This window comes from Anastrepha ludens, chromosome 3 (genome assembly GCF_028408465.1).
Source record: "Anastrepha ludens isolate Willacy chromosome 3, idAnaLude1.1, whole genome shotgun sequence".
Lineage (NCBI taxonomy): Eukaryota > Metazoa > Arthropoda > Insecta > Diptera > Tephritidae > Anastrepha > Anastrepha ludens.
Window position 1 is genome coordinate 2,085,593 of NC_071499.1, and position 13,452 is coordinate 2,099,044.

Genomic DNA, 13,452 nt, shown 5'->3' on the forward strand with positions numbered 1-13,452 from the left:
TACCCCTATACAATTTCGTTAACACTATTTACAAATTATCTTGTAAATTGCTGTTTTTAAACTCCTTTAGCATATGATTTATTAATCAGTAAAATAATTTTGCACAACAATTTATTCCCACCCTTTCAACGTTTCTGTAAAATTTTACCTCTTTTTAAAGCTGTCCGGCAACAACTTTTCGCTAAAATAGAATACTTTAGCAACAGATTTAGGTTTTGAATTTAAGGAGAGAATATGCCCCTCCACGCCCCTTTTCAAAAGCATGCGGTATTATATAGTATTTTTGATGTAAAGGATTTTCACTAATAAATAAATAAATAAACTAATGTTTTCATAATTGTTATGGGGTTCATCACTACAATTGTAATATATTTTTTTTGTCCACTACTGTAAGAAGGAATTAGATCGCGTCATCTGTTTGTGAACTATGTATGATTTTATATTTTAGTCTGGCATCTTTGCGTTTTATAATTGAATGCTGGCAGTGCTCTTGTACGAAGCTGACAAACACTTTTTACAATTTTTGTAATCATTGCCCACTGGTCGTTGAAATTTTCATATTTGTTTGTAATATCTCATTTAGAGTAAAATGTCTGCACGTTACGATCGCGCCGTTACAATTTTCTCACCAGATGGACATCTGTTGCAAGTGGAATATGCACAGGAAGCGGTGCGCCGAGGATCTTCGGCGGTGAGTGAACTTAACCTCCTATGAAAATGTCCTTTTCCATTGAGTTGCCATATACTATGTTCTATGTTCTCGTTCTGAAATTCCAGGTGGGAGTACGTGGAAAAGATGTAGTTGTGCTGGGTGTAGAAAAGAAATCTATGCCTACTATGCAATTAGATCGGACAGTACAGAAAATTTGTACATTGGATGATCATGTCATCATAGCCTTTGCCGGTTTAACTGCTGATGCGCGCATTCTTATTAACCGAGCCAGAGTTGAATGCCAAAGCCACAAATTAAATGTCGAAGATCCTGTAACATTGGAATATATTACTCGGTAAGATGTGATTGAAAAAAAAGGTGTGTTGAAATTAACAAATTACTATGGTAGGTATATCGCTCAGTTAAAGCAAAAGTACACACAGAGCAATGGCCGGCGACCATTTGGGATATCTTGTTTGATTGCTGGATTTGATAACAACGGAGAGCCACATCTTTACCAAACTGAACCCTCTGGTAATTATTACGAATGGAAAGCAAATGCAGTTGGGCGAGCAGCCAAAACAGTACGCGAGTATTTGGAAAAACATTACAAAGAGGAGTGTGTTGCGGAAGAGAATGCCGCAGTTAGACTCACAATAAAAGCACTCCGAGAAGTGGCACAGTCCAGTGGGAATTTGGAAATCGTTGTGATGAAGAAAGCGGAGAAACCCGGAGATAGCCCAAAACTAGTAACCCTGTCCGCAGATGAGGTTATGAAACATATTGAAGCTATAAAAGAGGAAAAGGAAGAGAATGAGAAAAAAAGCCAGAAAAAGTAAATACAGATAGTCTTAAGATTTCCACACATCTTAATATTTTCCAATGTAAATCTTCTATAATTGGAAATAAAACATGTTTTAATAAAGATCTATACAATCCGACGTCAATATATTTTTAGGATAGACAAAAATATCACATTTCTTCATTTTATACATATAAATATACACGGTGCAAATAGCTAACAAATTTAAATAAGATCACTTGGAGACAACTGCGACTCTCCTTCGGCTAAATAGATTTGCATCGCTTTGTACAGCAAAGAGATTCCTAAAAACTTTTTTTCTTTCATAGTCCAGGTTTGCGATGGTCCGTAGTAATCACCGCGTTTATAATTGGTTAAATGTTGCAGACCGAATGCATCGATTATGGCTGCTTCTCGTGTATACGCTTCGCAGGGCAATATATTGTGGAAGACGTGTAAGCACACAACGCCTTTACCACAGCCCCAAATATCCAGAATCCGCCGTAGTTTTTTATTTTCCAAAGACTTATTGTGATTGGAGTGCAAAATATCCACACAAAGAGTGGACTTCTGAAAAGCTAAAATGAACCAAATATTTATGTGGTATTGTTCATATAATTAAGAATATTCATATGCAGATATTTGCGCATAAAAAATAGTTGAAAGATCTTACAGGAAGTTTTCTTCCGTTGGGATTTCACAGTTTTTGTGTTGGCCTCTGAAAAATTCTGCTGACTGTGAACTCGTGAATGCAATTTCATTGCTTCATATAAATGGGAATATGGTCGTGAAGTTTTTCCTTTGCCCACATAAAATACTGAATTGAGGAAACGTACCCATGCTTTATGCTCGTCCAGGTACTGTTAATAAGAATTATTTTTTTATATTTTCAAGAATACAGTTTTAAATAGTCTAAGAATATCTACCACTCTTTCTCCGGGTAAATTACAGGAGATGCGCGGATCGATCAGCATATATATGAAACTTTGTTTTAGATGACCTTCTCTCATTTTATGCTTATTTTGAAGGTTAGCAAAGTATTCAGCTGATTTAGACTCGTACGTCAGATACTCCGGTATTGCAGAAAAATGTTCTGGAGAGCGAATGGTGCGGTGCAGCTCAACCGAGAAGTCTTAGGGGAAAAGAAATTAAGTGTGAGGACAAGGTAACAACTGGTACATAAGGAACTGTTCGATTGAGAAACCACCTACTTGCATTTCCATTTGTGTTATTTTTCCTCTTAGCATCGATTTCAAGCGGGTCTGGCGCATTCCTTCTGTATTTTATCAGTCTTTTTATATACAGCTTTTTCGTACTCTTCGTTATTGGTCCTTAACACGCAAAAATTTACAAATTGAAATAAATTAAAATTTATTTACGCATCTCAAAAAAAACTTTTATTTGGCCTACCTGGTGGGTCACCAAAATGTGTCAGCTCAGCGCGCAGCTCATCTGTTTCGTAGTCCAAAGGGATTGTAATATTAGTCGACGCAGTGCAGTTCAAATTTTGTTGATCACTGCAAGCAAACAAATAATTTAATACGCGCATATTTATTCGATATGTTCTAATACTACCCATTGGATGCCTGGCTTTGGGTACTTAGTAGCTTGGTTTCGTAAAAAACTAGTCCATTCTCATCGTCAGTGTGAACGTATGCCTCAGTCATTTGCAAAAAGTATTCATTCGCTGCATTTTTTGTACATTTTGCTTCAGAATCTTTTTTTGCTGATTTTTGTATATCGGCCGCTGGTAACGTTTTCCTCACGTTTTCATTTAAATTATTTTCAGTTAGCGGTGGAACAGTGTGGTAGCTACTGTCTAGCTCTGGGCCAGGGCCTGGAGGATCCATATCTACGACATGGGCCTGCGCCGCTTTTTGCATTATATAACCCAATGAGGGTTTCGAATTAGGAAACAACCTTCCCACGGACTCAGTGCAAGGCTTTGCAGGCTCATCCTCTGAAGCCGTCTTTTCTTTTTCTTGCAAGACCGTGTTAGTAAAGTTAAGATGCTCATTTTTCATTACTTCCTCCAACATTTCTTCCACGTTAGTGTATTGCCTTAAAATTGACTTTCTCGCACGTGAGCACTCAACTTTCTTGCGCCAAGCCTCCACCATTGACATGCACGAACGATCTAATTTAGAAGTGGCCAGCGAAAGATCTTTCAAGTTTTGCTCAGTTAGTTCAAAAACATTAACGGACTTTTGCGGAGCAGGTAGTGCATTCAGATGGGCTGCCTGTTGGTAAAAAATGAACATCTCAATCTAATTTAATGACTTCTGTTACAACTAATGTTAAAATTATAGTCCTAAAATATACTCATCGCTCATTTGCTGCAAGGGTGTCTTTCGAAAATTAGTAATTTTAATTAATAATTTAATCATTTTACTTCTAATCCTTAAGAAAATGTAACTACACATATTCTTCTAATTAGATATTCAGGCAGGTTCTTAAATTTATACTCCCGAGTGAATTTATTTGCAATTGCAGAAAATTTCAATGAATTGCAGAAGCTCCCCGAATGGCTCTGAATTGTTTACACAGCTGGTGGCTGTTTTTCCAGTCGATTCTACCTGAGCGACCATAAATCTTGACCCGGCCCAGGGTCACTCCAGCAGCATTCGCAAATATTTATAGGAAACGTTTCTGCTATTATAACCACAACTGCTGGTCATTCTCATGGTGTTTCCCCAAAAGTTGATGCCGTATTACCAGCGCTACCGGCTTTATATCCAGCCAAGAACTGTCACATTAGCGCCAAAAACACATGGGAAACATTTTGTACTGTTACAACAGCTGGCGATTTTACTTATTCTAAGCAAGTTTGTGACACACTTCCAGCAAAAGAACGATGTATTCATTCATACATAAAAATCTATTCACTATTACGTTACATCTGCACAACATAGTGATTTAATTCAAAATAAAAATGTACATATCTACTAGCAAATATGTACATACTTCTAATAGTTACCTCAGAACCCCTAACTTGCACTTCTGAAGGTACATCTTCCGTTATGGCTAATTTAGTTTGAGAAGTGAGCGGGGATTCAACAGCTGGAAAGACAGGCTGAGGTCTGTGTCTGCGATGGGTGATGTTGATGTAATATGGGGACGTCACGTCATAATTATAGTGCACCCGATTAGGCGTGTACATATTTTTTGGTGTGTCGTGGTTTCCACCATCTTTGGCAACTACGTTCACAAGCATTTTGTTGATCGGTGTAATATCTGATGATTTTTCATCTGGTCTGCTTCGTCTTCTCGGCGGTGGTGAAAGTTCACGTTGAGAGGCAATTTTTTGGGTATTCTCTTCGTTTTGCTTTTCAAGTCTTCGCTCGTACTTATGCCGAAAGATGTGATCTCGAATAACTTCCAGTACTTCGAAATGGCATTCCTCTATAGCATAGTGCATCGGTGTTTTACGTTCATCGTCCATCACATCATGATCCGCACCATATTTCTACATTTGGCTTAGAATTAACTATTCAGTTTGCTTACTTCATAAGTTAAACATGCCTACCAGAAGTAAACTGACAATATCCACACGCCCAAATATCGCTGCTACATGAATTGGTGTCATATTTTCGTTGGACCGCACATTAGCATCAGCTTTATTATACGTATTTGTTTGTGAATTTATGATTACAATGTATGTATGTACAGTGGGCATCATTTTAAACTTACCACCGTCATCCAGGAATCTTTTTGTAATTTCCAAAGCCAATTCTGCATTCTTCATTCCACAGGCATAGTGCAGCGGCGATATGCCGCGGTCGACAGGAACGTAACTCGGATCCACATTATTCTTTTCAAGTATGGACTTTATATCGCTACCCAAATAATATTTAATAACAAGTGCTATGTTTTGCAGATATGCAAAATTGTCAAGTTTACTTGGCGTTTTGTTACCTGTCATTTCCATCCTCCAGTGCATCCAACAATATAAGAGCGAGGAAATTTGCCCGTTGATCTTCTTGAAAATTAGATAATCCTGGATGTTTTCTATCCATATTTGTGTTAATTCATCAATGTACTACTGTATTCTTAATATATTTTATAGTTCCCTGTTAATTTTAATTTTAGTAATGTCACTTCACTTAAAATTAAGTTTAAATCAGCGTTGCATTCTTAACCCTACATTTACGGATTATTAATTCGTTTCGTACTGTACAATATTGGTTACTGCAAGCAGCGTAAATACATTCGTAATAATTGAATCATGCTCAAAGTACATGTTGTGCGAAAGAGCAAAGCTTGAAACTTCTCAACTCTCATCTCTGTTTGTATTTCGATTGTGGAATGTGAGTTGCTCAATCATATAGTTACAAATGTTGTTTTAAATTGTTTAGAATTTGTAAAACAGCATTAGTCATATATTCTAAAGTCTACTTGCAGACATTGAACCCCAAACATTTTTTGCCATGAAAACGCTTTCCATAAAAACTTCTGCATTTGTGGACAACATTGGGATGTACGTCCAAATTGATGCTGAAGCGATGCACGCGCAAGTCTATTAGTATGATATTATTATTTTTGTTATTGAGTATTTTTAAAAGTAAAACATGTATTCTTTGTTTTTGGACAAATTTCAAACATCGAAGCAAACCGGGTAAGACAATTTGGTTGCATGTATACATTCTTACATTGTTTTTGCTCTAGCGAAGTCACTTTCTGTGAACTCGCCTTGGCACGAATGGCCCATTTCATAACAATAAAAAGTGATCGCATTCTTTATTTAGGAATTAATCTCAAGGCGAATCTTAGAACTAGAACAGCTGATTTATTTAGTTTCTTTGTTTTCTTTTCGCATTTGACTGACAACCGAACTGATTGCCTATAGTTATGGGAAGAAGAATGCCTATAGTTATGCGAAGAAGAAAGGAGTATGATAGAGCATATCCTTTGTCACAGGAGGGGGTTCTACGTACTGGAGTGACTCGGGGTTGGTGGGTTTTCCCAACTGAAGGCTGGGAAACCCACCAACAAAGGGTAGTTGTTGTTGTTATTGTAGCAGCATAAACATTCCCCATATTTACATACGGGGATTGCTACTGGAGTGACAGTCCTCCACCGGATATAAATCCGCGTCGTTTCGGTAACGTAGAACCGACTGGTGGAAACGAACAACGAAGGGTAGTCTTAGCGATCGATAACTCTAATTTCGCTAATAGGGAAGACACTGGAGGCCGTGCAATGCAACACCAAAGGCATTGCACCGCTTGGTGGGAATTGAGAGGGATTATGATCCATCCGCATGTCCTCTGTGTATTAGAGAGCTTGACGCAGAAAATACAACAATAACGCCCAATAATCGTTACAAGTAAGAAATATATGTGTTCTGGATGAATTTGCTATATGCAAATTGGGTAGTTGGAAGCAGCTCCAGATATTGATACAGTTTGGCTGATCTTGACACATCTCAAAAAAGAGGTATTCCAACTTCACCACCAAGAATATTTAGTATTTAGTAGCTCACATATGGTCCCTTACATATTCCCGTCATGTGGAAGAAAAGGCTACATTCAGAACCAACACTTGTACACTCCCTGCAACACGATTATCTATTTTGAAATGCCTTGGGAATATGTTTTGAATTCAGCCCCGTATTCCCTTGCTTTGGGTACAGTTCAAAGGCTGAGTAAGCTCAGTGACCTCCGTCTGCAGCTTTACGATTGCAACACATTGCACTTCACAATATATACGCGTATACGTGCATATATTTCTTATCTAAGTATAAAATAAATTTTATTTATTTTTCCAATTCAGCCATTTACTTCAAGCACTCCGACGAAATTAAGTTCGACTTTATTCACTTACTTGCACGAATACTCGCATGCAGTGGGGGTGTGCATGTGTTTATAATCAAATCACAAAGTGGTACCTTCCTTTCAATGCTCGTATTCAAATTTATTAGTTCATTATATAAATATGTATGTAGCGCCACTTTTCACACGAAATTGTCACTTGATGATATTTTCCGACTTTCAATGACACTCCTGTAATAATGTGCCGAATTTTTGGCAACACGTTCTTTATTCTTGCTTGTCATGTTCACATAATAGAGACCAAACTTTTCGCTGCAATGGAAATGAACGTTTATTGTTGGTTTAAGGTGTCGCTAGCACGCAATCGCAAAGCAACAAAGAGGAGGGAACTTGAATGAAGCATTTACTTACGTAAAACCCATATTCCACTCAAAATTATCGATTAAACTCCAATGCGAGTAGTGTGTAACTTTACACCCATCGTTGACTGCATTCAGGACGGCCTGTAAATGTGCCTGGAAATAATATAAACATAATTATTACATACAAGTAAATGCGGCCGCCGTAGCCGAATGGGTTGGTGCATGATTACCATTCGGAGTTTACAGAGAGGTCGTTGGTTCGATTCTCGGTGAAAGCAAAATTATTAAAAACATTTTTCTAATAGCGGGTACCCCTCGGCAGGCAATGGCAAACCTCCGAGTGTATTTCTGCCATGAAAAAGTTCCTCATAAAAATATCTGCCGTTTGGAGTCGGCTTGAAACTGTAGGTCCCTCCATTTGTAGAACAACAACAAGACGCACACCACAAATAGGAGGAGGAGCTCGGTCAAACACCTAACAGAAGTGTACGCGCCAATTATTTATTTTTAAACGCATATCCTTAGCGAATATTTAGAATCATTGTTGAGCTTTAGCTCGGAGCGTTTACCCCGATAAGACAAATTTTAGACGCTCTTTGGCCTTTAATTTACCAATAATTTTAGAGGAATATTCGAATCTCTTTGATGAATATGCTCATATAAACATTTTTCATCAATGGAAAAGAAAATGCCTGCATGGGTGTATTGATATAATAATGATAATTTTGCTTTTTACATATAGACATATATGTATTTACATATATATCTGTCGCTTACACACTTTGTTGGATATTTGGCCGAGCTTCTCGTGACATTTATGATGTGCGCCTTGATGTTTTTCCGCAAACTACCTACAATTTTGCGCCGCCTCCGAACGGCAGATGGTATTTTATGTGGCGTTTTTTCATGACAGAAATGCACGCGAAGATTTACCATTGCCTACAGGCAAAATTCTATAATTCTTGTGCCTCGTGTCCAGGGTTCACTTTGAGCACGGGCGCTATCGAATGGTAGTCACGCACCAACCTATTCGTCTACGGCGGTTTGCTTAGCGTTATATTTTGCATGGTCCAGTGCGCTTTAGAACCATTTTTTTTGCATTCACAATGCTTCGTATAATTCATTTACAAAAACCAAACAATCACATACGAATTCCTAAGTTGTATTCTTTGTTTTGTTATTGTCCGTTTTGTTAAGGTGCCGTTTCAACCTTAATGTCCTATCACAAATAGTATCGTAAAGGATTTATATATGAGCCGCGCCTTTTCTTAATATTGCTTTTTCTTGAAACTTAGATACACATCTTCCATACGCGAGACTCATTTACCACGAGTGCTCCGAATATCTGGCCGGGTCTATATACACACACACTTGTGTGTACATATCAGGTGAATGTTTTGAATTTGTTTTTGCAATACCTTAAGATAATCAATTCGATCCGCGTCATTCAATTCGCCATTATCTGACCAACCGTTTTCAGTAATGTAAACTTCTACATTGTTATAGTTATCCCGAATCCATCTAAATTGTAGATTAATGAAACTATTCAATGGACTTTTTGAGTCTGTTTTTGAAACTCACTTTAAAAGGTCCTCCAAACCCTTTGGTGCACAAAAAAGCCAATTAGATTTGGCACGTTTCCAGTTCTTATCTACCGAATACTTAAGACGTGAATCACGTTCCCAAGATGGATTTTCACCTAATGGGGGATCCGCTATCTCAACATAACGCGAGGTGTAATAATTAAGGCCCAGAAAGTCCCCTGATCCCTTTATTATTTTCGACCAGTAAAAGTTGAAGGGACGCAAACGAGACCACGCAAGCCCCTCTTTCATGCTGTTGCTCGTGATGTCCTCAATAACTTTATAAGGATAGTTTCCCGATTTGCCAAAAATGGGATGCGCCAACCAACCTAGCTGCAATATAAATCGCATTATGAAATCTAAATAATACAAATAACGGTATGTTCAAATATGTATTCACCGAATATTGCAGCCCTCGATCCACAACGTCTTCTGCATCATTAGTTTTTGGGTAATAAAAACGGCTGCTGATAGTAATACCCACTTTGCCGCGTTGTGAGTGGAAATACTTTGCTTTGTAAAGACGGTAAGCAGATGCATGCGCTTTTAAAAGATTGTCCATACAGATGTAATCTGCTACACCAGGTGCATGAATCATAGGCGGAAAATACGCACTGCCATAGCCAGGCAAACAGTAGTCGAAAGGTTCGTTAAATGTAATCCACTTCTTGACGCGATCACCAAAAGTTTCAAATAGAATATCCGCATAGAAGCGGAAATATTTAATAACAATGTCGTTGGTAAAGCCTCCGAATTTCATCAAACCGTCCGGCATGTCATAGTGAAACATTGTTACCATCGGCTCAATGTTGTTTTCCAATAGTTTGTCGATCACCATATTATAGTAGTCAATGGCTTTTTGATTTTTCTCAGTAGTATCTGTTTTTGGAAGTAGTCTGGACCATGAAATAGAAAAACGGTAGAAGCGGACCTAGAAAAGATATGTGAGATACACATACAATTTATATAAATTCAATCGACCTTTAGCTCTTTTAGTGCGACCAAATCTTGACCGAAACGATGATACGATTCTGCAGCGCTGTCTCCGTTTGAGTGATCGGCAATCCTTTCCGGGTGCATATGGGTGTAATTGTCCCAAATAGAGGGACCTTTTCCATCCTCGTTCCATGCGCCTTCTATCTGGTAGGCGGCTGTTGATACGCCAAATGAAAATTCTTTTGGAAATTGCTTATTGTTCCCGTTATGCTGTAGTTCACATTTCACATCCGCATCAGCGAAACATACGCAAGAAATGGTTAAACTAAAATATATGGATGGAATAGAAATATGAGCACACGTACAAGCGATCTAATTTCCTTAGAAAATACCATAGGATAAGCGTTAGTTGATCCCACATCTTAGCTATAATTAGCAATGCGAGCAGAAGCGATAGAGAGCTGTGCGGTTGGTTTGGGCTGACTGATTGGACTGTTCAACTTAAGAGCAGCAATTGATAAGAATTTGTTTGGAAATTTATTGTTGTCGAATGATTTTATTTAAGTTGCAAACACACTATAACCGACTTAAACAAACTAAGGGTTTGCGCGAACGAGTGTTTGGGCTATTTCGAAATTCTTTCTGTCATTACCATCAATGCTTTGCATTCGATTCTAATAGTATTTAAGGGGTAATAAAAATAAAAAATATCAAAAGTTTCTTACTCTTCATTTCATATACATTAAGTATAGCCTGTACCACTATAGCATTATGCTATCGTAGCATCTTACGCTCACCACGGACATCATGCACCATATCGGTTGCAAATATGGTTTTCTGAAGTATTCTGAGAAACGTCAAACGTGGTGGTGGATCTAAAGTCGAAACTGAAACCAGGACTTTACACCTAAGTATTTGTCAATACATAGTTGACTTAATAAAAACTTTAGCCACTTTCTTTAGCCGTATACCAGTGCACATATTTGCAAACGCGTTTATTCAAACTTCTTGATCAAGAATTTTAACTTCCTGCCAAGGCATGTTTCCCGAGTTATATGGTAGGTGTTAGAAATCTTTCTCTTTTTCAACCCTGTAATGCTTATTCGAGACTTCCGGTCAGAAGAAGTCCTGTCCAGTTATCCGGTGGAAGCTTTTAAGAGGCTGTATGATAAAATCATGAAGAAGAGTTCATCTGAGGAGACTCCTCTGTCCCAGTTGAATAAGTTTATGGGGGTCCTGTGATCGAGAGGTAGGCCAACACTTAAGTTTATGTTGTTTCTAAGAACCAAACTGCTTTAATATAATATTTTCAAGTTCTGGCTGTAGTAACTTACTTACTTCAGGTTTTATGACGATGATAATTTCATCTAAATCTATCGAGAGTAATGTATTGTTACACATTTTCAGATTGGTGAAGTACACATTCAATGGAGTAACTGAACCAAGGTCAGTTTTATATTTAGTGGCAAGTTTTATCAGCTCTACCTTTTGGCCTCAGTTTACTCTAGAAAAAGCAATTAAAGACCATTTGAGTAGAAAAGTGCAATGGTGTTTTCCTTAACCGCTATCGATGGGCAATGTCGAGACTGTAAGAAATTTTGAACTTTACTTACCATTCTCCTCGGCCCACGCCAGTAACTAATTCCAATTTTTTTATATCAAATTGCATTAATTGTGGGTATATCATTAATTTACACCCGTTACATTTCGTTGGTTGTAACATTTAACAACTTGAATTCACGATTCGTGTTTGTTGCTTAAGTCTTCTGTTTTCAATCAACTCAAAACATTATAGCGTAGACATATGGCAGGGTTAATTTATAAACATTCTAATGCACCTGGCCAACGACAATTTTGTGCACTTACCAAACAGCGGATTTGTTTTCATTTTAAAATTCGTTACATAACCGCACATTTGGTTCTATAGCTGCGATGCTTTAACGTCTTTGCCTAAAGTTGGGCAAACATGTTGCATACATTAAGGCGTAAAATTAAAAAAACAAGCAACGGAAGCTTAATGGGAGCCAGGTCGGGCTTCATATACCCGCGCACATTTTCGAAAAAAATTATAATGGAGTTAAACGTTCATTTTTTGAAATTAAAAAGATACTTAAACAATGAAAGTTTTAGCTTGTATTAGAAGGAGAGACGGAAAATTAGCTTTAACATAAAAAATATATATAAAGTCACCAATATATGGGTGCATACATATGTACCTATATACGGAGCTTCACGCACTCGCCATGACAAAAATATAACGATTTACCAAATATTCGCAAATGAGCAACTAATTCTAAATAATAAAAAAAAAATGCAATGTTGACTATTTTCAAATGGTCGTCAGTGGTTCTTCTTGTTAGATTTACAATTTTTTCCTTCGTCGAGAAAAATTTACCTATACATGGCAAGTACGTCAGGCGAGACGTAGCGGGCTCGTTTTATGAATGAACGGGCTTTACTTTGAGAAATATGCATAATAGCACAAGCACTAGCCAGAAAACGGAAATAAGCGCCAAAAAATAGACAAAACAAAAACGCTAAAAAATTGGGACCAAAAAACGCCCCAAACAGTAGGCACCAAGGAAATATAACGCCTAAAAGTAGGCATCAAACATGTATTTCCTAAAAGTTTGCACCAACAAATAAGCACCAAAAAGTAGGCAGTGTTATTTCTCACTAGAAATTAGCAACCACAAGGAAGAACTCAGGAAAAATAGGCTAAAGTGTATCTAAGATATATAAGGTATATCTCTCTCTCTCTCTCTTCCTCTACATTACATCTTTTTTTTCTTCGCGGAACGAAAATGCTCAAAACGTTCATGGCCTTGAAATTTTACTCTCCATTCTCGCTCGTCTATCGATAGCTAAAAAGTTTCACTTCAAAAAGTAGATAAAACATAATAATAAACAGAATAAACAAAGCATAATATAGATTTCTGAAGTAGAAATTGCTGCGTTAGAGCGTCAGACACAGGCGCAACAAGTTTTAAAAAAGCATTTTCGCGATAAAGCCTTCTCTTATTTTTGCATAAAATAAATACAACTTTTCCAGAATAAAATAAATGTTATTGTATTACTAGAACTCACACTTTGTTGGAGGAAAATTTGCTAGAAAATGCATATTTTTTACATTTGTGACAAGGATGATAGATTTACCAGGTTGGCTCTTTAACTATGGTGAAAGAGAAAATTGTGAGAGAACTTTGGCTACCACGTCATTTCACATGCATTTACACACTCGTCCAATCAGTCGTTTTCTCAGACGGCAACGAAGTGTCATTGGTTGATATTTTTCGTATATCACTAACACAATTTCAGCTTTTTTGTAAACACACCAAGTGATGTC

The 13,452-nt window shown here is 37.5% G+C and overlaps 3 protein-coding genes across 3 annotated transcripts; 1 reads left to right on the forward strand and 2 right to left on the reverse strand.

Moving 5' to 3' along the window:
* Positions 1-472: 472 nt before the first annotated feature.
* On the forward strand, positions 473-1,593 carry LOC128856817 (proteasome subunit alpha type-7-1). Its single transcript, XM_054092173.1, has 3 exons — positions 473-691; positions 778-1,007; positions 1,062-1,593. Exons 1-3 carry the CDS (start codon positions 590-592, stop codon positions 1,489-1,491), a joined length of 762 nt encoding a protein of 253 aa, XP_053948148.1. The 5' UTR covers positions 473-589; the 3' UTR covers positions 1,492-1,593.
* LOC128856816 (uncharacterized) lies at positions 1,584-5,608 on the reverse strand. Its single transcript, XM_054092171.1, has 10 exons — positions 5,370-5,608; positions 5,145-5,290; positions 4,981-5,069; positions 4,432-4,920; positions 3,030-3,694; positions 2,865-2,971; positions 2,666-2,785; positions 2,381-2,586; positions 2,128-2,314; positions 1,584-2,032 (listed from the first exon to the last, which is right to left on the reverse strand). The coding sequence occupies exons 1-10, from the start codon at positions 5,468-5,470 to the stop codon at positions 1,680-1,682; spliced, it is 2,463 nt and encodes an 820-aa protein (XP_053948146.1). The 5' UTR covers positions 5,471-5,608; the 3' UTR covers positions 1,584-1,679.
* Positions 5,609-7,305: 1,697 nt separating this feature from the next.
* Positions 7,306-10,598, reverse strand: LOC128859395 (myrosinase 1-like). The gene is made up of 7 exons (XM_054096427.1): positions 10,499-10,598; positions 10,152-10,431; positions 9,571-10,101; positions 9,169-9,503; positions 9,006-9,108; positions 7,637-7,740; positions 7,306-7,537 (listed from the first exon to the last, which is right to left on the reverse strand). Exons 1-7 carry the CDS (start codon positions 10,525-10,527, stop codon positions 7,408-7,410), a joined length of 1,512 nt encoding a protein of 503 aa, XP_053952402.1. The 5' UTR covers positions 10,528-10,598; the 3' UTR covers positions 7,306-7,407.
* Positions 10,599-13,452: the final 2,854 nt, after the last annotated feature.